Source organism: Xyrauchen texanus, chromosome 38 (assembly GCF_025860055.1).
Source record: "Xyrauchen texanus isolate HMW12.3.18 chromosome 38, RBS_HiC_50CHRs, whole genome shotgun sequence".
In the NCBI taxonomy this organism is placed as follows: domain Eukaryota; kingdom Metazoa; phylum Chordata; class Actinopteri; order Cypriniformes; family Catostomidae; genus Xyrauchen; species Xyrauchen texanus.
Window position 1 is genome coordinate 11801543 of NC_068313.1, and position 26109 is coordinate 11827651.

At 39.7% G+C, this 26109-nt stretch overlaps 1 protein-coding gene across 1 annotated transcript; it reads left to right on the forward strand.

The window, feature by feature from the left end:
* The first annotated feature begins 11183 nt into the window (after nucleotides 1–11183).
* On the forward strand, nucleotides 11184–26109 carry calm3a (calmodulin 3a (phosphorylase kinase, delta)). Its single transcript, XM_052110148.1, has 6 exons — nucleotides 11184–11360; nucleotides 15691–15721; nucleotides 17891–18034; nucleotides 18819–18925; nucleotides 20857–20992; nucleotides 24303–26109. Exons 1-6 carry the CDS (start codon nucleotides 11358–11360, stop codon nucleotides 24329–24331), a joined length of 450 nt encoding a protein of 149 aa, XP_051966108.1. The 5' UTR covers nucleotides 11184–11357; the 3' UTR covers nucleotides 24332–26109.

The window sequence follows — 26109 nt, forward strand, 5'->3', positions numbered from 1 at the left end:
AGTTATGACAGAGCCCAATTTCCACACCGTCCCGACCAACGTCTGGTCTTTAGATATTGTGCTTTATGAAACGCTGAACGGATGTTTACCGTTCGACCAACCAGAGGAAATACTGCATGACAAAATTACCTTTCAGAACCCCTACTTATCCAGAGGTGAGAGGATAGCAGTAACCCAACAACAGCAACAGTGTAAACACTCACATCAACCCAACAGTAACAACAACTCATATTAGACAACAATATTAGAGGATGTGTAAAATCTAGCAAGTCCAACATGGAAGATGCTAATGTTTGCCAATGATACTCATAAACAAAGTTTATATAATGATTATGTCTCCACATGCTATTTTTATGGCAAATGCAATGTATTTCACTAAAGAATATTTACTATTACAGTATTACATCATTTTTACTGCATGTCACAAGGTCAAAACTATCCAGCTCTATCCTGAAAACTTCAACAGCTTGTCATGATCTGATTGGCTGGTGCTTTACCCGTGATCCCGCCAAAAGGCCAACGCTAAAGCATCTCTTACAGCATGAATGGTTCAGAAATCCTCAGATGTAGGAAAGCAGGGGATTCCGTCCATCATTGGTGTTAGTTTGAGGTTGTGTAACAGACAGAGTAGGAAGCTACAGTACATTTGCAATCATTCTTGTTAGAATCCAAGCAATTCTTCACCTCTAAATTATTATTATGTCTAGACTTTACAAGTATTCACAGAAACGTAACAAGTATTGAACTGAAAGGAAGTCATTTTAATGTTTAACTGTTTAACTGAAAGTCAGTGTGTTTCAGTGTGCCTGAAACCCTACATGAACTACTGGCTGACTGACTGTAAATATGATGAAAAACGAATGAAGACAGTAAATGGTAAAAATTATCTTGAAGAAACGCCATCCAGTCTGAAGACCACCAGACTCGTGGGATTGTCATGGATGGAGGCAAAAAAGTGCAAAAAAGAGAGAGAAAAAAATCACCTTCGGTGCAGTGCAATTTTTGAAGTGCATATAAAAGAGCATTGAGTGGATGTCATGTATTATAAATAAAATTGGTGCACCAGAATTCAGACTTTTGTATTGTCTAGGCCTGTGTACCTGGCCTAGTACCTGTGTACTTGCCTTTAATTGAGTAACTGGGGCCCTTAAGTATTATGTGAAGCCGTATTTCTATGGCACATTGTTTTCCTATAGTATCAGTTGATAGGGGACATGCTAAAACAACGGTGTCCACATGGATTCTGTGAAATTCTGTGAGTCCCTTCTATAAACCTGCCAAAAGCTTCAGTTTTATTTCTTAATTTCATTAGAGATGTAAGAGAGAAATACGTTCAAAAACACTCAAACCTCATGCCACATTTTGCTTGTTCAGAGGACAGTTATGAATCAGCTTTAACTAAATTCATTTTGGAGCTGCACACCCCAAGAAACCAACTTCTGCTTTGATCATCATAATACATTGTTATCTACAGTAAGTACATCTGTAACAGTATTCTGTATGTTTATTAATATGTTTTTTGATGTTTGTTTTATTGAATATACATTTTTATTACCATTAATTGTGCAGCAGGTATGAAAGTATAATTTACATACACATGTTTTTTTCCCCTTATATGTAAAATTATACAAAATGTTCAATGTGTGCCTGATGTACAGTACCTGTCTGTGTGTGTGTGTGTGTGTCTCTGCCCTTTTACATTTCTGACTGCAATTCTGTGCTCATCGCAATAATTTCCTGTTTAAGCTAAGCTGTTATTAATCTAATATCATCTATGATTTAAAAATCTATTTTATATGTATTTTTCTTTTAATATATGTGTCATTATTTTTCCCATATACTTGATTTGTTTCTTGATTTGTTTAAAGCATTATTTTAGCAGTGTTTTAATCGTTATTCCTGTTTTAATTATTATTATTTTCATTGTCCTGTCAGAATTTGTGTATCGATGCTTTGGCAATATTGTATGTATACACAGTTATGCCATTTAAGTACTTTGAAATTGAGAGACAGTGGAACACAAGGGGCATCCACACACATATAGAAAAATAATAATCGATAAAAGGTTCATGTAAAATTACAAAAAGGCTACTCAGTAAAAGAGTGAAATGACACTAGCTGCGTACATTATGACAGAATTACACTTGGATATCTAATAACGTTTTTCATATGGAATTACTAGCAAGTCAGATTTGTTATTTAACACAAATTTGCTATAAATCCAGATATCAAAATTAGTTGTCAATAGAAAAACATAAAATGATCCTGTTAACCTCACATACTGTGCACACATGGGCCACTAAATTAAATAAATATTAAAACGTTCATTTTAATGAAATGCATTGGACAATATATTAATTCAGTTCAATAAATTGGACAGTTTACTTGATGCACATTTCTCAATATTGGCTTTATTGTAATATTTTAATTTTGGGAAACTTTTACTCTTTTACTTACTACTTTCTAAAGCATTCCTTACAGCGACCCAGCTACATCAGTAAATTTAAGACTATAGAGGGCCAACTTGTTCAAAATTAATAATACATAATGAAATCATAAAAAAAACTTTAAAATCATTAAAACACTAAAATCAATAAATGTTCCTTGTATTTATTTTCAGCACTGCTTTGCATGCATTTTCATTTTAGCGGCATGTGGACCATTCTTAATGGTAATGAGCAGTACTGGCATGTTTGACTTGAAAATGCACAAAATTATGTTGATTCACGGTCACTTTGAACGCTGAGGGTCACTGTTGTTGAGTTATGTAACCCTGAAAATGAAAAATAAAGGACATTAAGCTCACGGTTAAATGAAAATCAACCCAGAGATGATGTTACATTAAAAATGGAAGCAAGCTATATATATATATACAGTGTTGGGAGGGCTACTTTTGAAATGTAATCCACTACAGATTACAGAATACTTGCTGTAAAATGTCATTTGTAATGTATTCCGGTAGATTACTCAAGGTCATTAATGTATTCTAAATACTTTGGATTACTTCTTCAGCACTGGTAGATTTTTTTACTTGTTTTGACTATAAAAACTCTGCCAGTGCAGTAAGACAAAATACACATTAAAAATACATTCTCTGAAAAACCTAAATATCTTATTCAGTGTTGTTTCTAAAACAAGATAAATCAAACTGATCTTGTTTTAAGTATTTTTTTATATTTTTACAGGAAAACAATACAAACATTATTATCAAGAATACAATTTTTGCCCTAATATCAAATGTCTTACTAGAAAAAAGAAATTATGATCCAACATGAATTTTCTTGATAAAAAAATATGATCGTGTCTGGTAACATGTGCGTGTAAAATGGCTAGAAATAGCATTTTAGCTTAGCGTAAAGCTAACAATTTACACAAGGTTTATTTCTATTTCTTCTGCTCCAAACTTACTTCAAACTTACTTCTCTGTCTGCTCGTATGAATGTAATGCATCATAAGAAAGTGTTTCACTGCTGTTCAAATGCACTTTGGATCACATCATTTATATGTATAAATGTTTTCCATCTGAAAGCACTAAATATTAAATTAAACAAATGACAATAAAATGCAAAGGTAATCACAGTAGTGCTGATTTAGGGCCATATAGCATGATTGCAAGTGTGATTGCTTATATACAACAGTTCAATGATCAAGCAAATTTTTTTAAATTAGGAAAAAGTCTGGTCATAAAAAACCCATTTGTGCATGGAAATACATTCTTACGCAACAGATCAGAATCTGCCGTTGCTGGTTCAAACCAAAAGATGCATCCAAGCCTCTCAAAAACTGGGCTGTTTCTAACATGATATTGGAGAAACAAGGATGTGTGTGTGTGTGTGTGTGTGTGTGTGTGTGTGTGTGTGTGTGTGTGTGTGTGTGTGTAGAGAGAGAGAGAGAGATGGAGCGTGTGCGATAACATGTCTTTTCCAAGCAGAGATGCTGTAGTGTGTTAGTCAGCTTTATGAAGATAATGTAATTTTGGTGAAATTCATCCTATTTTCTAAGTGGAAAAATAGCCGTCCAAGCGAGGGTATTTCTCCCTATTTCACGGTAGCTGGTGCATCTATAGTGAGTCATTCACTATAGAAACCGCAATGTCCTCCGCCATTTTGTCCTCTCCAATGTGGAAAGTCCGGTAAGAGGTAAGCGCCTTGAGTTTGCGTAATTATTCAGTCTGTTGTGTCTGATGCTGATTCACTTCACATCACCTAACTGGCTCATATTACACACAAAAATTATCTTTTGATATGTAATGTCATAAAATTATATGTAAAGAGACAGAAGGCTCTTAACACATATGAACATCTCTTACACTTTAGTTTAGAACGTCACGAACACAAGCGGAGTGATACACACATTGAAGCATCCGAGTGCTGATGGTGTCAGACCATCAGTGCTAATGGAACGTCTCTTGTCCAATCAGATTCGAGGACCGGAACTAACTGTTAGTCTGTTATATATATATATATATATATATATATAACAGACTATATATCTGTTATATATATATATTCATTAAGTTAAATATTTATTATTTAATATTTATTTCATCTAGAGTAATTTGGCCCTCCATTAGACAATATAAACATGACAGTGGATATACAGTATAACAGCCCACAATCATCTCAGTGGTCAACTAACATTTTAGTAAGAGAGGATGAAAGATGACAGACTTTAAAGAATGGTGTGTCTCTATTATGTAACTTTTTTATTAATCAGTTACCATGTGTTTATGATTAATTTGCATAAAGACATTTTCAGTATAAAAGGCTTCACACACCCACTGAATTAAAATATATCAGACTATCAGTGGTTCCAACTTAGAGGACACTCTGATGGGTTACAAATTCCCAGAAACTCTAAAAGACCCTTAAGAGGAAAGAATACACAAGTAGAGAAGGTTTTTAAGTGTCTGACCAGAGTGTTTACTTTAAAACCAATTTACAATAACCAAAAATGAAAATTATCTCATAATTTACTCACCCTCATGCCATCCCAGATGTGTATGACTTTCTTCTGTAGAACAAAAATTAAGATTTTAAGAAGAATATTTCAGCTCTGTTGGTCCATTCAATGCAAGTAAATGGTGGACAGAACTTCAAAGCTCCAGAAAGCACATACATCTTTAATACAATTAATACACATGACTCCAGTGTTTAAATCAATGTACTCAGAAGCAATTTGTATGTGAGAGAAAAAAATAAATATAAAAAATAAATAAATAATTGTATTAGAGTCTTTCCTCCCTGGCCAGTAGGGGACGATATGCATGAAGAATGTGAATCACCAAAAACACAAGAATGTGGAAGATGAGATTTATAGTAAAAATGACTTAAAATGAATCTATTTTTCATTAATACCTATCATTTAGATTTTGAAGACATGGATTTAACCACTAGAGTCCTACTTGATTACTTTTATCCTGACTTCTTTGATTTTTGGATCAGATGTGAAAGTGAAACTCAACAGGAACCACATGTGACTTTCAGATGTAAAAGTGAAAGTGGAGATTTAGAGTAAAAAAACAACAACAAAAAGTACTTCATATTGATCGGTTTCTCACCCACACCTATTATATCGCTTCTGAAGATATAGATTTAACCATTCGTATGGATTACTTTTATGTTCCCTTCCGAGGGAACTCGCACTGCGTCGTTGAAAACGACTCTTTGGGGAACGCTCCTTAGCGTGCGCCTCTGAAGTATGAATGAAACTATTCCAATCTTGATTGGTATTGCGTCATGACGTAACATGTGACGGCATAACCGGATGCATAAAAGTGACGCCGGCACACACACACATCAGCTTTCGCTCTTCAGCAAGTGCTCTATGTATATTGTTTGTCTTATTTGGTGTTGTTTGTCCTATTTAAAAGAATTATGGCCACCGAACAGTTCAAGAAGTGCGTGCACCCCTGCCCTCGTTTTATTACGGGTAGGGACACGCACGATTTGTGTGTGAACTGTTTGGGAGCGCAGCACGCACAGGCAGCTCTCGAGGGATCTGCCTGTGAAAGCTGTGAAGCACTACCCCTGAGAGTGCTGCGCTCCCGGTTGGCGTGCTTTGATGAGCACGGTCAGACTCGCGTTCCCCATGGTTCTGGTCCCACGTCTGTTGAGGCAGCGCGGCGACTGAGATCGTGGGGTTCGCAGCGGGATCTTGCAGATGAGAATGAGACTGCTCCGGCGCTTTCTCATTCTTCGTTTGAGGATCCCGAGCCTACTGTGAGTGGTGCAGAAGCCCGCGTCGCGGCTTCTTCTGCCCATGATCAGGTCCCAATGCTCGAGCTCTCTGCTTCCGAGGAAGTGGAAATGCTCAGCATTGATGTGGATGACCGTGAGCCAAGCACGCCGGGTTTCGGCCAGGCTTATGAGGAGCTGGTTCAGGTTGTGACGCGTGCTGTGGCCAGACTTAACATTAGCTGGCCACAAAATGAGCAGGGAACGCACGTCGGAAGCAAATTAGACGAGCGTTTCCTGCAGCACACGTCACAACCCCAGCGCCGGGGTTTGCCGTTTTTTCCCGATCTCCACAAAGAGATCTCGAGATCGTGGGATAAACCACATTTGTCCCGTGTCTCCACCCCCAGTGTGGTCGATTACAGCTATGTTTTAGGGGCACGGGATATGGGCTATGGGAAGATACCTGGTGTGGAGGAGGCTTTAGCCGGTTACCTCTCTCCTGAGTCGGCATCTTCCCTTAAAACCCCGGCGCTGCCTAGTAAGCCCTGCAGAGATACATCTGCATTAATAAGCAGGGCTTACATGGCGGCAGGTCGGGCTGGTTCATGCCTGCACTCAATGGCGATTTTGCAGGTGTACCAGGCCGATCTCCTGAAAGATTTAGACGAGGGGGAGAGGCCAACTCCCGAAGATATCGCAGAGTTGCGCAGAGCCGCAGATCTGTCTCTCCGGGCCACTAAAGAGACGGCCCGCGCTATTGGCCGCTCTATGGCAGCTATGGTGACCACGGAGAGGCATCTGTGGCTAAATTTGGCAGGAATAAAAGAAAAAGACAGAGCTTTTTTGCTTGATGCCCCGCTCTCGCCCTCTGGCCTGTTCGGCGACGCCGTTACATCGGTCGTCGACAGGTTTCAGGAGGCGAGGAAACAATCTGCGGCGTTCAAGCAGTTTCTCCCCCGTAAATCCAAGTCTAAATCAAGTAGGGTGGGGCAAACAGATCAGCCCCAGCCTTCAGTCAGCTCCTCGCACCGCGCAGAGCAAAAGGAGAGCGTTTCCTCTAGAGCCCCTCCGCCAGGAGCTTGGCAACAGAGGAAACGCTCCCAGCGGAAACCCTCCAGCCAGGGGGCCGACCTGAGGGACGTCCTTAAGGCTAGGAGGGCTTGGGGGATGAGGTCCTAACCGGGGTGGTAGAACCTCGGAGGGCTGCCCCAAAAGATAAAAAACACACATCAATTGTGGTCACGAGAACTGTATTGACCAAATCCTGCCGGTATCCCGCTTCAGGAGGTCGAGAACAGTGCGCGAAAAACACCCGAGACCAGCCTCGAGAGGCTGGTTCCCTTAGTAGATTTTGTAGAGGCATGGAATCATCTTCCCAACATATCTGCATGGGTCCTGCATATAATAAAATCAGGGTACAGACTGCAGTTCGGGCACCGCCCCCCCCCAAATTCTCTGGGGTGGTGCAGACTACAGTGGTTCCGGGGCAGGCTCAGGTGATGGAACAAGAAGTGCAATCTCTGCTGCTGAAGGAGGCCATAGAACGTGTTCCTCATTCAGACAGGGAGTCTGGTTTTTACAGCCGGTACTTTATAGTTCCAAAAAAGGATGGGGGGTTGAGGCCGATTTTAGATCTCAGAGTTTTGAACCAGTCTCTGAGGAGGTTCAGGTTCAAAATGCTTACTATTCCTGTCATCGTGAGTCAGATCAGATCCGAGGACTGGTTTGTCACGATAGATCTAAAAGACGCCTATTTTCATGTATCCATCCTTCCATGTCACAGGAGGTTCCTGAGGTTCAGCTTCGGGGACGAAGCTTACCAATATCGGGTTCTTCCGTTCGGCCTAGCACTATCTCCCCGCACATTCACCAAATGTATGGATGCAGCTCTTGCTCCACTGAGACTTCAGGGCATCCGTATACTGAATTATATCGACGACTGGCTCATTCTGGCCCAGTCTCGAGAAATGGCGATTCGGCATCGAGATGTCGTTCTTGGCCACATTCGAAGTTTGGGGTTGAGACTCAACACAAAAAGAGTGTGTTACAACCATCCCAGTGCACAATGTTTCTGGGCGTTGTGTGGAACTTCGGTTACGATGCAGGCACGCATGTCTCCTGCACGTATCGAGTCCCTTATGGCGATGGTGGCCGGGTTAAAGCTAGGCCAGGCCATCACTGTAAAGCAATTTCAAAGACTGCTGGGCCTCATGGCAGCGGCATCCAACATTGTACCTTTGGGCCTTCTACACATGAGGCCCCTCCAGTGGTGGCTGAAAACCAAGGGGTTTTCCCCAAGGGGAATCCATTTCCGTATAATCAGAGTAACGCGCAGGTGCCTTCGTTCTCTGCTAATATGGAAGAAACCTTGGTTCCTGTCCCAAGGGCCAGTGTTGGGAGCGTCATGTCGCCGGAAAACCGTTTCGACAGATGCCTCCCTCACTGGCTGGGGCATGGTCATGGACGGCCGCTTTGCCAGGGGTCTGTGGCAGGACCATCATCATTCTTGGCACATAAACTGTCTAGAGATGTTGGCTGTGTTCAGGGCTCTGAGGAGCTTCCTTCCAGACATCAAAGGTTACCATGTCCTAGTACGTTCGGACAATACATCAGTGGTAGCTTATCTGAACCGACAAGGAGGACTCAGATCGCGCCCTCTGTGCAGACTGGCGCATCAGATAATTATTTGGTCCCAAGGGAAAATACTGTCTATCAGAGCAATATATATTCCGGGGGTTCAGAATCAGGGAGCAGACATCCTGTCGAGGCAGGGGCTGAGGCCCGGGGAATGGAGACTTCATCCAGAGGTGGTGAAGTTGATGTGGGACAAATTTGGACCATCGGAAGTGGATCTATTCGCGTCTCGAGAGACGTCCCACTGTCCACTTTGGTTCTCCCTCTCACACCCAGCCCCACTGGGGTTGGACGCCATGGTACAGGCTTGGCCGAGGCTTCGCCTGTACGCATTTCCCCCGATCGCTCTGCTCCCGGGAGTCCTGGAAAGGGTCCGCCAAGAGGGCATCAGTCTTCTTCTGGTTGCCCCGATGTGGCCGGCCCGAGTATGGTTCTCAGACATAATTTCACTCCTGATAGCTCCGCCATGGCAGATTCCTCTGAGGAGGGATCTGTTGTCTCAGGCAGGGGGCACAGTCTTCCACCCTCGTCCAGAGCTGTGGAAACTGTGGGTCTGGCCCCTGAGGGGGTTCAGTACCTAAATGCTGGTCTATCAGCGGGGGTGGTTGAAACCATACTTAGCTCTAGGGCTCCGTCTACTAGGAGATTATATGGCCTCAAGTGGAATGTGTTCTCCACTTGGTGTAGAGAACATGAATTAGATCCAGTTAACTGCCCGGTGGCTTCAGTTCTGGAGTTTCTTCAAGATCGTTTCTCTGCTGGTCTCTCCCTTCCACACTTAAGGTGTACGTGGCTGCCATTTCAGCGTTCCATGCACCACTGAGTGATGGGCCTCTGGGGAGGCACCAGGTGGTCATTCGTTTTCTCCGTGGTACATGGAGGATGAGACCGGCAACCAGGTCCAGGGTTCCTGCCTGGGACCTGGCGGTGGTTCTCGAAGGGTTATCCCTGGCCCCCTTCGAACCCCTTCAGTCGGCTTCGCCCAAGGACCTGACGTTCAAGATGGCTTTTCTCTTAGCTATTACCTCTCTAAAGAGGGTGGGTGATCTTCAAGCCCTGGCAGTGACGCCAGCTTGCTTGGAGTTTGCCCCTGGCGGAGTTAAAGCCATTTTGCACCTGGCTATGTGCCTAAGGTGCCATCTAACACGGCACGGTCTACGGTCCTGCAGGCATTTCATCCTCCACCTCATGTGTCGGCAGAAGAAGAGAGGCTCCATTTGCTCTGCCCTGTCAGAGCTTTGAGCGTTTACCTCGAGAGGTCCTCTTCCTGGAGGAGGTCGGACCAACTGTTAGTGTGTTTTGGGTCACCTAGGAAGGGGCTCCCTGCCTCGAAACAAACCATTAGTAATTGGATTGTTCAGGCTATTATCTCAGCCTACAAGGTGTGCAATTTGCCTTCACCTTTGGCCGTAAGGGCTCATTCAACTAGAGGCATGGCGTCCTCTAGGGCTCTCTTATCGGGAGTACCCCTCCAGGAGATCTGTGAGGCAGCCGGTTGGGCTACCCCGCACACTTTCATCAGGTTTTATAGTCTGCACCTCCCTAGTACGCCTGGCGCACGTGTGCTCTCGTCCTAGCTGAGTGCCTGAGTTCAGTTTCACCCTAGGGCAGGCCTTTTTTCGGTGTGTGGCCTAGTGGGCATTCGTTCCCCAAAGAGTCGTTTTCAACGACGCAGTGCGAGTTCCCTCGGAAGGGAACGTCTCGGATTATGACTATAACCCTTGTTCCCTGAGAAGGGAACGAGACACTGCGTCGTCCTGCCACGCCCCTCAAGGCCTGAGAGCGGCTTGCTTCATCGCTAGGCTAATGTGTGTGTGTGCCGGCGTCACTTTTATGCATCCGGTTATGCCGTCACATGTTACGTCATGATGCAACACCAATCAAGATTGGAATAGTTTCATTCATACTTCAGAGGCGTACGCTAAGGAGCGTTCCCCAAAGAGTCATTTTCAATGACGCAGTGTCTCGTTCCCTTCTCAGGGAACAAGGGTTATAGTCATAACCCGAGACGTTTTCTTTATGTGATTTTTGGAGCTACAACGTTCTGGTCACCATTCACTTACATTGTATGGACCCACAGAGCTGAAATATTCTTCTAAAAATCTTAATTTGTGTTCTGCAGAAGAAAGAAAGTCCTACATATCTGGGATGACATGACTGAGGGTGAGTAAATGAGGGATTTTTTAATTTTATTTTTGTGAACTATCCCTTTAATGTTGTTTAAAATGGCATTACTTTGATCAGAGATTATTTTCTATAGAATTAATTTTTTTATTTGGTCTTTAGCCTATTTCTAGTTTTACATTATTGTAAATAGCTATTTGTGTAGTGTTCGGTAATGAGATGAGCTGTCGCGGAGGGATACCGTGTAAATGAGGCCAGAGCTCAACAGCGGCGCAGTACTACACTTCAATCTGCGGGCCACCCTCACCCACAGACACAGATCCTGCGTTTATATACACCGTTTAAAACACACACACTGCTCGCTGCTGTTCATTTTGCACACACTCAACGGACGAGTTTTGATTAAATCACACCTGCAAGATGGTAAGTAGAGCCGTTTGAAATATGAGCACGGTTTAGCATCATGCCAGTCACAGTTTGACAGACAATACAAATTATCATATTAATTTAACGCTTACTGTCAATGCTTTTACATATCAAGAGTGTTTTGTGTTAGAGAAAATGCTTCGATATCTTATTGAAATGGGCCGCTAATTGACCACTTAGCGCGACCAAGAGATGTATATCAACAAATATATGTTATTTATGTTACACGAAACTCGTATATTAATTGTTGTCATGTAATTTGTCATCGAAGAGATTTTTAAAGGGAGTGAGCCGATTAGGTCCAATGCGATAACGCTCTCGCTCTACCTGAAGTCTGTCAATCAAACATGCAGCACTTTCTGTTTTAAGACTGTTTATTACGGTCACTTTTAATGCGAACGAGATTTTTCTGTACTGATAGATTGCAAATGTATGCATATAATGAAATATACTGTATGCATGATTAACATCTGTTGATTGTCAGTGTTAGATGCGTCAATGCTGTGAGTTAAGTGTGTAATTCATCATGCATCTTGCCTACATGCAGTGCTTCAACTTATCTCGGTGTGTGTGAACAGTGACTGGTTGCTAATTTTACACGGGCTGAGCTCATTGCCTTTAACAGATGGATAAGTGTGGGCGTGGTGGTGTAAAAATAACCTTAACTATCAGCAAAGCATGCGCAAGTTGCTAATTTCTGGAAGAATCTTGTCTCTAAGATGGCTCTGTTTCTACGTTTATTTGCATAAATGGCTGTCAGATCCAACACAATTTTGCTAACGTCATCATGCCTGATATGGGTCCTGCAGACACATTTGCCTTCAACATGTAGGTTAGCTGTTGCATCCGGCTGCGAGGAAATCTGCAATTCAGCGTCCCACAACTCCAAATGCTCAAATAAATCCATTTAGCTGTATAAGTATAATTATGAATGAGTGGACAGTGAGATTGCATATTGCAGCATGCTGAACTGCAGTGACTGATCCTGTCCCCTCCCCCTCTTCACCCTGCATTGAACCAAATCGTAGCTGGTGCAGCAACACACTGACACTGGATCTGCAGTGCAGACACGCACACACACTCACTCATCAAACTGGAATGCAACTCTCCTTGCATGGTAAACATTTGGCTCATGGTGCTTCACTTATACTGGAGTAATTGCCGCAGTCATTGAAATGCATTAGAGGCCTGAAAAGCAACATTGAACATGTTATCCAGCTGCAAATGAGGTGGCAGTTGCACTCCCCTTTGCGTTGTATATACATTGCATGTTTTTTGCACTTTTGCTTGCGGTTCAGTTCCTTTTTAGTTTATTAAAAAGAACCGGTTATAAGAATTCAGGAGGGACGTAGCATTGCATCGTTTGTGGTGTAGATTTAAAAGAACAGGCTTATAAGTGTCATTTGTTTGGGAATGGGACTACATGGGTCCCCTGTTTGTTTAGCAATAGCCACTTTTCCACTATTGGCCAGTGTGAGCCAGGGCCAAAAACTGGTCAGCTGGGGCCAATAGCCTCGGACTTCACACCGCGAGACTGTAATCGTTCTGCATTCCCACCATCAGGCCAAAAGCCCCACAGATTTGCCCTAAAACCTGCCCATAATACGCCACCCTGGTGCAAGTGTCACACACCCCGGCCATTTCACAAGCCAGACCAAATATGCATGTTATCTCATTATCTAGAATATCAGTGTTATATTGTATGTAAACATTAGCTAGCTAGCAAGATAAGTTAGCATTGACAACTTACCGACTTTAACTGCCACGGTATCGGAGTGGTCTCTCCACTAACAGCAGGATGATGTTCCAGCTTTACCGTCCATGATCAAACCATGGAAAGTTCTTCCTTTGTGCACCGCTTTGCCCATTGTGCATCTCAACGGATTTGTAATATGTCCGCAGTTTTTTCCGCGAAGATGCAGGTGTGTGACGTGTCGCAAACATGTCGGCACCCAGAGATGTACAAAGTTAGTGATAAACATTCACTTTTATTAAATGATATTGATCAGTGAGTTACAGTTCCTTCATTCTAAGATATTAAAGCTTGTTTAACAAACGTTTGCAGAGACAGGTGTACAAAAAATTAGACCTTTGATGGTCATACACCTATAGCACAAACGCTAGCGTAGCGGCATTGTTTAACAGTTGTGTTGCTAGGAGACATGTCTGGTGACAGTTTTGCAGTTTTGGTTGTATAAACATCATTTCCCAAGCATATGGCAATGAAATTCCTTTATGTTTGGAGATTGGAGAATTCCAGTAGGACTATATCACGTCAGACCTGAATGAAACGCAGCATGAGTTTAGCATCTCACTAAACTCTGCCTCTGACATTGACCTTGCCTCAATCTCCAGTTGGCCTTGTTTGGCCCAAGGGTAATCGGTGGGCCAAAGGCCATTGATCCCGAATAAGGGGCATTGTGCCGATGAGTTTTGCCAAAGTCTTTCTAGCAAGTCAGTCCACTGTCGGTTATCTTTGGAACACTCTCGGGAGGCTATTTTCAGTCACGCCAGTGCAGCTTCTATGAACTTGAATGGGGAAAGACCGAAATCTCAAAAATGGTTGGTCAAGATTATGATCAAAAGACATATTTCAAATTAGCAATACAATTTTATAATATTGGAATCATAAATTGTGCTTGTTTACCACATATTACGCTAAAACATGCTAATGCGCATTAGCAAGTTAATTAACAGGTGATGTCTGTATCTAAAACGTGATTGGCTCTTTTACTTGTAATGCGGGACTTCCTTTCTACATGCGTTGACCATTGGGTGCGAGAGCTTCTTGTTTGGGCAAACCAATTTCTCCCATTCATTTTAATAGATGTGACCCATCTCTGCTAAATAGATGAAGTTACTGTTTACAAACAAACGCTCCGCCCCGCCCCTTCTGGGTTCTTTTGGTAGCCCAGAAAAGAACTGCTGCCTGTGGGCACTTCGCTCAAATCATGCTGAAACTGCCCAAAAAGTGCTGTTTGTGGAGTTGGAACGCCCCGTGTCCCACAGATTATTGGAGATTAGGGCTTCTTTATATTTCCACCAGATTATTACACCAGGAAAAACTCTGGATTTTACATAAATTATGATAAATCACGGGTCACCGTCATTGTTATGTCTGCGCTATTAGTCCCAATTGACCCGCAGCAACTGTTTAAAAATAATGTTATACTTTGAAAATGATTTCTATGCATTAATTTTGAATGCAGTAAATAATATTGTTCAATTGAATACAGTTGTTATTAAGTTTTGATATGGAATATGATCATAGTGAAGTAAGAATATTATTATTTATTGTGTTGTGGGTTGAGACACATATTGCATGTCTAGTGGTAGTTTGTTATTTTTATATATCACATTTTTTAGGCTTTAGAAGTGTGTTAAACATGTGAGAATGTGTATTCATCAACCTGTTACATGTCCGACATGACCATACAGGCTCATTGAACCAAGTTTAAGTTTTTGCTGATAATTTAGAAAAGACCCTAAATAATTTCTTCACTGTAAACAACCATAGATAAACCATTTATAATAAGTTTATTAACATTATAAGACATTATTACATTCTGTAAAGCTTTTCTATTTCTACCATTGAAATCTTCTGCTCGAAAGAAACCAGAAGCATGGTTTCCTACGTCAGAGTAATTTCATCTATAATCTCTGGTTTTCACAGACAAGCTCCACTCACATTTTTTTCAGAAAATGTAAAAATCCTGTTTATTTTGTAGTTTAGGCAACACTGTGTTCAAAATGTGGTGCACATCTTGTATCTGGCTCTCATCCTGTTATTTGGATAATCATTTGTATCAGCCATATTCTCATCATAAATGGTGAGCCAAAATGTATTACAGCTATTGCCACGTATGTGGATGAGTCAGACCCATCTCCACTTTATTCTGATGTAGATCATTTTACACCATATCCATTTTAAGCTCAGAGCTTTGTGAATCATCAGGGCAGCGTCCTTCAGAAAAGACACAGCTGAATAATTTCAAGTGAATCACAGATAAATCCTCTCCTCTTTTAATAATTGAATAATTAACTCTGTGTTAGAGAGAAATGCAATCATTTTAAGTGTGTCACATTCATGACCCCCTAAGTGGCAATGTCTAATAATAACTGCTGTGGATATTTTTAAAGGAGTATTTTTATACATGTCCTTCATTAAACTAATTTAGTCAGAGGTGTGTGCGTGTGTGTGTGTGTGTTTGTGTGTGTGTGTGGGAGCACTGCAAAACTGGAGCTTGTCTGATAGTGATGTGGCATTGAGATGATTGACAACTCTCGCTCTCTCTCTCTCTCTCGCTCGCTCTTTCTACTAATACAGGCAGACCAGCTGACTGAGGAACAGATTGCTGGTGAGTTGACTCAAAAAGTAATTTCAGGAACAGTTCACACAAAAATGAAAATTCTGTCATATTGTTCCAAATCCATATAACTTTTCATTACTCAGATGCATAGATAAATGTCTAAACCCGCTAGGCATTGCTGCCTGCCACACCTCTGCCAATGCTTTCAGTTGTCCAGCTACATGTTATAGTGATTGCACAGAATTGCCTCTTTGTCACTGTTGATGCTGTTCAGATTAGGGCTGGGCAATATGTAGAATTTTCAATATATAAACACAATTTGCACGATTGGTGTCCATGTATGTGTGAGTGAGAGCCAAGCTCATGTTGCTCTGTGAGGATTATTTTAACTCTTAAACCTGTTATGCTGTTTTGGGGCTGGTTTTTAAATTGGATGATCTGGTATAAGTAACGACATGCCATTTCCCATATTCTGTTTATGTTTCATGAGACAACAAACGAAAATGCAACAAAACCATGTATGTATGTTACTTGGGGGCAAACGATTTCACTTATTACTTTAAGAAACATAAACAGAATGGGGGAAATAGCACATTGTTATTTTCTGCACAGCACTACGATTAAAACGAGCCTGAACACAACCTTACATGGTGCACATATCTTGAAGTAATTTTCACAGTGACGTGAGATGGCTAAAAACATTAGATTGTAAGTGAAACGAATGTGTTTGTTGTATTTTATGAAATGAGACGTTTCCAACATTATGACTCATGACTTCGTCTGTATGATATCGTTTTCCATTATAATTGTTGTTTACATTTGATAGTTATACAATAGAACTGTCAAAGATGAGCGCTGTAACAATCGTCTGTGAATAACTAACTACCACTGTACTCTCATTCTGACTGCTATCATAAATAATACACTGTCCTCACTCAGCAGCAGCTAATACCAATGTGTAGAAAATAGCTGGAAAAAAACCCACTTAATGAATTTCATAGTAGAATTTAACGTCTTGTGCAACATTTTAGGTATCCCCACACATTCCGTGTTTACAGTGCACAAAAGCCCCACATTTTTCGTTTTTACATGTTGGTGAAAATTAGTAATCCACACAGAAATCAACAGTTTCTTTCTATAGGACTTAAAATCCATGTGTCTCTGTGTATATGTCTTATCATCATCTTCTCTCTCCATGCAGTGTAGACAGAGCGCTAGTTTTATTCCCACTGTAAAAAAAAAAAACACATTTTCTCTCATTAATCCTTATTTAGAGATGAAGCACAGATTGAGACGTAATAAACTTTGTTAAACCCCAGTTATACACGTGTCTGAAAATCACGAGCTGCTCAATATCCAAGGTGTAAGTATACATTTAATTAGGTAATGTTTCAAAACGTAAAAATTAATTCGACATGGTAATGGCATTTGATATAAAAAGAAGCAAGATCACTATGGCTATTAGGCTATTATTATCAATTTCAGCCGCAGGGTGAAAATGTCTACTTCATATCATCCTCACAAAACACCTGTTACCCAGCGCAGTTTACATTTCTGTCGCAGAGAATTGAGTTTATTGCATAAGCGTACTTTCAGCAGGGCCGTTTCTATGGATATTGTGCCTAAGTGAAATCCTACTTAGAGGGCACCCACAATAATATTATTTAAAAATTGGACATTGGTCTGTCCAGCTATGCGACCCACATTACACAAATGCCTGTTTTCCCCATTCTCCAATTATCCGTTAATATAAATACTAAAACTAACGTATAACTAACAAACAAAACTACAGCTAACAAAGAGCTGACAAACAAATGAAAACAAAACTAAATTGGAGTGAAAATTTTAAATTAAATAGAAATAAAAACTAAATACAAAATTCAAAGCATTATAACCTTTAGCCATATTGCCCAGCCCTAGTTCAGATCCATTTAATGAGTGCAATGTGTGAACATTTTTATCTTTTGTTCAATTGTAACAATAACATTTCATTGTAAGCAGTTGATAGTATCTAGCTTTAAAGCTGTAACATTGTGGGTGAAGATAAGTGTGGTAAACTGAATGCAGAAGTGGTGGCTTCAGTTTTAAGGGATGCTGGGCATCTGCCATTGTGTGATGCATGTCTCTGCTTAGATCAAACTGTGTGTTTTTGTTGGACTTCTAATATCCCAGCTCATCTACTATACTTGCATGTGTTATTGCTTCAATTCTAAACAGAGTTCAAGGAGGCATTTTCACTCTTCGACAAAGATGGCGATGGCACAATTACCACCAAAGAGCTGGGCACAGTGATGCGTTCTTTGGGTCAAAACCCCACTGAAGCTGAGCTGCAAGACATGATCAATGAAGTCGATGCTGATGGTAAGACTAAGAACCCTTTTACAATGTACCACAACTAGGGATGTTACAGTATGTTTTTTTTTCTTTACAGTATATTAACTGGCAAAATCACTGTATTAAGGTGCATTGCTGATATTAGCAGTTTAATATTTAGTTATAGCTAAATTTCAACAACAAAAACAAAAAACCATGTTCCCTACTGCAATTAAATTTGATGCCATGCTGTCAAGCATATTTTTTTAATTTTAATTTTATATTTCAAAATGTAATTGATTTGAAGTTGAATTTTGCAACAAGAAAAAAACGTAATTGTTGCTGCCCATGTTAATAGTTCAGATATGCATTTGATTCAGTAATTGGTTGCTTTTGTAATTTAGTTTGATTCTTAATACCTTAGTGTTTTTTCCAGTACTCTGTTTTCTGCTGCAGCATCACTGTCCATTTCCTGTATGCCTAAAGCACATTGTTAACCTTATTTAATACCGTAAATAAAACATATTAATACTAGTAGTATTAAACACATTTTAGGCCTACTGTTGCACTGCACTTAAGCAAATAAATGCGAACAAACAGTCTGCCAATCTTAACGTTGCATATTATAAGGGATTCAATTTGTTTTCTTTATGTAACAAAGTAAGTTATACGTGTTTGGAATGACTAGTCGATGATTAAAATAAGTAGATTTGCACATACCCAGACATTTCTATACTAGTGTAATGATAATGGAAAGAAATGGAGGTAGTTGTTTTTTTTCTTTCTTAAACTTATGTTGAAATGGTGACAACCTGGAACTTTCTGTCCACAGGCAACGGAACTATAGACTTCCCAGAGTTCCTAACCATGATGGCGAGGAAAATGAAGGACACGGACAGCGAAGAGGAAATCCGAGAAGCTTTCAGAGTCTTCGACAAGGTGAGGAAATGTCACGGTTAACCGCAGCTGCCATGAAAAGGAAACCACGTCATGAACCCTAATAATTTACAATCTAATGATCTGATTTTGTCATTAAAGACTGTTGTCACTACTCCACAAGTAGTGTGTTTATGGAAGAGTTGTGCACATGACAAAACAATTTACAGCAAATAATTTAGTATATTTGGAATAATGTCTGGAAATTCAGGGGTTTTCCTTAGTCAAAAATGGTCTTCGGAGGTGGTTGACATGCACAGTCATCACATATGTGATGCAGTTTGTTTTTGCATTATTTATTTATTTGTTTATTTATTTATGTATTGCAATTCATATTTAAGATATGTAGGCCTAAATATAATATTCATGAGTAAATGACTTTACTGATTTCGGACTGTTCTTCTGTAAAGAAAACCTTTGTTTTCTACTCCATGACAGATATTATTTTCCTTTTATCAGACTCTTAAAGGGATAGTTCATCCAAAAATGAAAATTGTCTCATCATTTACTCACTCTCATGCCATCCCAGATGTATGACTTTCTTTCTTCAGCAGAACACACACAAAGATTCTTAGGAGAATATCTCAGCTCTGCAGGTCCATACAGTAGAAGTGAATGGTGACCAGACCTTTTGTAGCTCAAAAAATCACATAAAGGAAACATAAAATGAATCCATATGACTCCAGTGTTAAAATCTGTATCTTCAGAAGTAATATAATAGGTGTCGGTGTGAAACAGAAAAATATTTGTCCTTTTTACTCGAAATCTCCACTTTAACTTTCATTTTCAGTTGTGAATGTGAAACTAAACAGGCACCACATGTGACTTTCAGATGTAAAAGTGAAAGTGGAGATTTGGAGTAAAAAATGACTTCAATTTTATCTGTTTCGCACCCACACCTATTATATCACTTCTGAAGGTATTGATTGAACCACTGATGTTTTATGGATTACCTTTATGTTTCCTTTATGCGATTTTTTTTGGGGCTACAAATGTCTGATCATCATTCACTTGCATTGTATGGACCTACAGAGCTGAGATATTCCTCTAAAAAATATATCTTTGTTTGTGTTCTGCTAAAGAGGGAAATGAGGGTGAGTAAATGATGAGAGAAATGTAATTTTTGGGTGAACTATCCCTTTAATGATTTTGGAATCATTTTGATTCTAGAAATATCTGAAGCCAAACCAGGGCTGCGTTTCCCAAAAGCATTGCAAGCTTAAGTTGATCGTAGAGACCATGGGCACCAATGGTTTCTACGATCTACCTAGCTTTACGATGCTTTTGGGAAATGCAGTTCAGACCAGTTTGTTTCCTAATCTCAAACATAGTAAAGAAATATATTACGATATTACACATGACTTTGTTCAAAATGTGTAAAGGTCCTTTTATTCTACATTGTACTTGCCCTTATGTTTACTATAGTTCTTTCCTTGTTTAACAGTCTTATTTGTAATGCCATAATCACAAGAAAGTCCATGGCTGCATCCTCATTACAGTGGTTAGGTAGTTAGTCTTAAAAATAAACAGATTATTTGTTATAAATGCATAAAAAAAAAAAAAAAAATTCTAATATAACCGCCACAGTCTGTCTGTGTCATGTTATCGAGGGAAGCCCAGTTTAATCGCGCGAGTGATTCTAGGCATATCGCGCAACGCGCAGGTGAAACCAGTCTTCAATCACCACGCGTGCATTTGGGTTCCACATGAGAAACATATTTAGTGCTTATAAAGCGACAAAAGCTAAATCCATATCATAAAATTTGCTTAGTCTAAAAAGTTGTAATGCAGGAAAAACCCTGAAATTATACAATTAAAAACTTCTTGAAAGCTATAAATGTATACACACTTTTGTTGGAAAACAATGGCAAACGATAAGAAGATAAGTAGAATTGATTTATATTTAATGGGGCTTAATGTTCACTCCTCCTCAGGATGGAAATGGCTACATTAGTGCAGCCGAGCTTCGTCATGTCATGACCAACCTGGGTGAGAAGTTGACAGACGAGGAAGTGGATGAGATGATAAGAGAGGCAGATATCGATGGAGATGGCCAGGTCAACTATGAAGGTGAGCTATAAAGCACAACAATGTCCGCCCATAGGATTTTTTAAAGCCCTCATCAAAGAGTTTTAAGCCATGAATCAAACTAACCAGCTACTAGCTGATCACAACATTACATTACAACATGCTGTGTATGTATCTTCTTCCATGAGAGAAGAAACTACAATCCCATGAAGCATTGTGAATGGCGTTCTGAAATTAAAACGATGGAATTACATAAAATGATTTCAGGTTTTTAGAAATGTAAAGATTTAAAGTTTTTCATTTTAAGTTTATTGAAATATATATATATATATATATATATATACACATGACCCTTTTAATAAACCATGCATTGACCGTCGTGAAAGCAGATGGTGGGAGACATTATGCTGAGACCTGTGCCAAGCATTTTATCAATGTAGCAAAGCAGGAGAACATTTTGAATTAAGTAAGCACACAAAATACACAGTTAGATAGTGCTTGTAACATGATTGCAGTGGCCATTTGAACACCTGTCTTGCACTGAGCAAGTGCTGGACTGATAAACGTTGATGGATAAATTAGGAAAAACTCTGCTCATCTCATCTCTAAGCATGCACATTTGAAGATCTGTTAATTCAGGTATTACACTAAATTACTTTGAATAATATCATGTTTGTGCTTCGATTAAATTCAAGTTTTATTAAAAGGAACTGTGCGCATTTTAAGTGCTTTCTTTTCCTTCTTTTACTTTTTGCGCTATATCATGCAATAATACACTGTCATAGGCCTTATGATTAATTTGCCATTATACCAGAGTCTCTCCCGCGAAATCCAAACACGAGTAGTCTAAAAAAGAAGCAGTTATAACGGTGGTGTGTCTCGCTTTTCCACTTCTGATTGAATCACCCCAAAAGAGTGCGAGCCATTCTTTTATGTTGTTTGTTTACATGTTATCATGAATTAACTCTCCCGTTGAGTTTGTGCATGAATTTCGGGATCTACTCGCCCACCAGAGGCGGCGAGAGCATCAAATCGACCGGAAGTCATTCATTTTCAATGACAACCAGCGTCTCTCGGCGGCGAGAAGCGGCGCGGCGAGTCTTGGGCAGTGTTGGCATCAGATGACAGTTCAAGTGCAGTCAACATTATGGTAATGAGCTGTGACGCGGTTCGGCGGCAACCTAATGAAATATAGAAGTGCTCCGCTCTAGCGAAGTCTAGAGAACACAACAGTGTAAACTTTGGTTCCCACCAAACATTAGTTCCGAAGATAAAATGGAGGAGAAACTAATTATTGCCGTGGCGGGTTTCCCATTAATATATGATCTGTCCCTGTTTGCTTACAGGGATATAAAACAACCAAGACCACAGTTATTATTACAAATGTATTTTATTTTGATAACAAACAACTATAATTTTAATTACTTTCTGCCATCGATCGATTTCTTATTTTCACCTATTAAGAGTTCATGAGGATATACGCTACTTGTGATAGGTCAGCAAAAAGTAAATGGTCGACATGTCTGGATGTTTAAATTGCGGCCCCTTTAAATATAGTTCACAAAACAAAGCATTCTGAACAAACATTGCCGCCTATTTCAACTACGTCAGAGCGTCCACGAGCGTCCTCGTATGTTGAAGGCAGGGCAGCCAGAGCGAATTTTGACGCTCTCGCCGCTTCTGGTGTGAACGCACGGTTAAGGAAGAGAATAATGCAGGCTGCTTTTGAACTTCACAAACTGTAAGGAAAGTCCACCATAGCAGTGCAGCGCAAACAATTTTTGAATTTGTCGGGACATTTCCAGCTAACAGAAACCCTGCTGCCCACAGTGTGTGTATGTGTATATATATATATCAGTACTGTGCAAAAGTTTTAGGCACATTTTCGTTTTAATTATGTTGATTCTTAAATCCCAAGATCAATCTTTTACTCTATGCGCAATTCTCCACTACAATGCCAGGAAAGCACTTGCATTTGCAACCAAATTCCAAGTTTTGTGGCTAAAATCTATATATTCGGCCACTGGCTGGAAAAATGTTTTAATTTCACTCAACAGTAATTGTGTATAGTGGTGAAGTGTTAAGCAGCAATATCCTTGCTGCTTAACAGTGTTGAGAGTAAAAGTTAACTCCTTAACCTAGGAGTGTTGAGAGTAAAAGTTGTTCTGTGGAATGCGTGTCCGAAGATGAGATCCACACGACCCATTTGTCATTGAATAATGTCGATTTTAATACCTTTTCTGTTCTCTACAATCAGTTGTTGTTCAAAAACAAAACAAAATTATAATTTAATTCTAATCATGGATAGCACTGATGAGATAAAGCCATTCAAGTCACTCCTCGTTAACGTTTGGAGAATCGATTGTTCACCCAAAAGTGACAGACGGGCTGGTTTGAGTATTTCTGTAACTGCTAATCTCTTGGGATGTTCACGCACAACAGTCTCTAGAGTTTACTCCGTATGGTGCCAATAACACAAAAACTTCTAGTGAGCGGCAGTTCTGTAGACGGAAACACCTTGTTGATGAGACAGGTCAACAGAGAATGGCCAGACTGGTTCGAACTGACAAAGTCTACAGGAACTCAGATAACCACTCTGTACAATTGTGGTGAACAGATTGGAACTGTTTTGGCGGCACAAAGTGACCTACACAAAATTTGGCACGTGGTTTTTGTTTTTGGCTGATTGTTGTAAATATGGTCACGGTGAATATTGAGTACAGTAACATGTTGTTAATATAGTAACCATGGTTAATTATATGGTTACTGTAAAATTCCCCCCCAAAAAACACGGTTGCTGTAGTAAAAACAAAGGTTATTTTTTCTAATGTTAGGTTGAGGAGTAGAGGTTAATGTAGTGTGTCTGTGGGACTCTAAATAAACACAATAAACACTCTGCAGTGATGCCGCTATACTGTATGCTAGTATTTCAATTTGGGTGCAAATAGTATCTGACAAAATTTGTACCTGGGTTGGGGGTGTAAATAATATCTGCCACTATATGCACTGTGGTGTAAGTAGCATATACCATTATTTGTACCAGGGTGCTATTTGTATCTGCCTTAATTTAATTGGGAAATCCATATCGATACCCAGCCATAGCAAATAATGCTTATCGGAGGGAAGGTAACCTGTGAAATGTTACAGTAAACAACAATCCTTAAATGGAATTGTTGGATCAACTGCTGTTAGAGCCAATATCTTTCATTGTGGCCTTGAGATCATTTGAGAAAAGATACATCCACAGAAGGTTCTTTATAATTTTAAACACACGTGTTGTTTCAGTTTCAATGCATTTGTGAGGAATCATCATTACTAATCTATTTTCTTTTCTTTCTGTCTGTCTTCGCAGAGTTTGTCCAGATGATGACCGCAAAGTGAAGGATTGTCTTGTCCTTTCTCTCTTGCATTGCTTGTCCTACTAAGATCACTCTGTCTTTAAAAAAGAAAAAAAAAAATTTACTCCAGAGAGTAGTAGAATTTCGAATTCTGTGATCTCTTACCAAAAATCTAATTTTCAGAAGCAATTTGTGAAACACAGTAGCAGAAGTGAATGGACCAAGCATAACTGCATGAGCCCATTCAGAGCAAACGTCTCCAGACCTGACAAATTTTGAGGACAGAACATCACTTTTTAGTCGAGTTGAAGTCCATGCCTATCGTGGCAGTCTTTAAAATGCAGAGAACATCTCCTTTCATGAGTGTTCTTTCATCGCATCAAAAAAAGATTCATTAAAATATTTAAATGAAAATAATGCTAAATTAAAAAAATTGTGGTAAATAGTCCAGGGCCACAGTGCTGCCTTCAATACAAACTGAGCAAAAACAATTGCTTGTGACCCTTTGTGGTGAAGTCATGCTTTTGCGTATGGCCTTCTGTTTAAGACTCTGAAACAAACACTGGATGTTGTTTATGAAGACGTACTTATTGTAAAAACCCCACGTATACTCATACTATGTATAACTGAGGTTTAACTGCAGCGTACGACTTGAAGAGTGTGTCTTTTATGGGCGATAAGGCATGTGCTTGGTTTCCAGTGGTTACCGTTGACGGTTTTGTCACTCGATGACCTTTGTGGGAGCATTATGATGCAAAGTGTGTACAGCAGAATCGAAATGTGATTGAATAACGAAAACTGTACAAACAATATAGTTCTATAGATGATCATAATCCTATCAGTGTTGTGCTTTACAAATGCACTGTTCTCAAATATTAATGTCTGGTAAACTTAGCATTGCCTATTGTTATCCTAATTAGGTCTGTGACATTTGGTTCGACCATAGTCTTGAAATGTGCCATAATACTCGTAAGCCTCAACGTTCTTGCAAGATATCTTGTAGTCAAATAACAAGTATGCTATCTATCTATCTATCTATCTATCTATCTATCTATCTATCTATCTATCTATCTATCTATCTATCTATCTATCTATCTATCTATCTATCTATCTATCTATCTATCTATCTATCTATCTCTCTCTCTATCTCTCTCTCTATCCCTCTCTGTCTATCCCTCTCTCTATTCACACATATATATATAAATATATACACACACACACATATATATATATATATACACACACATATATCTGTATTTGCACTTTGGTGTAGATTACACATCCAATCACAGAAGAGGAACCTGCTGCTACTGCTACAGCCCATTTGACTCTTGCTCTTGTGGGTTTGTCTCAACCTCTGTTGTCAAGTGCTCCAAATTTCATTTGCGCTCTGCTTGCAAGACGACTGATGAAGATCAAACTGTTGAATGTGGTTTATTCTGCGGGATGAATTGAAAATGTATCAAAGGAATAGTTCACCCAAAAATTTAAATTCTGTCATCAATACTGGCCATCATTTTGGGTGAGAACATGATGACCGAATTTTCCTTTTTGGGTGAACTTTCCCTTTAAATTATATAATTTGCAAGACTGGTTACTTCGAAGGGCTTGTTATTGGCCTGATAATTGGATTTTTAAAAAAAAAATGTATTACTAATGTGGAAAGAGCCTTACTCTGTTCAGGTCAGTTTTGTGTCTGTCAGGGTTTAAAAAAAAATTTAAAAAAAAAGCAACCGGATGGAGTATACTCAACATGTGAAAACTATGGAAATGTTAAGGATGCATCTGTGTTTTCCAATCAAATAAAATGTATACATTTAA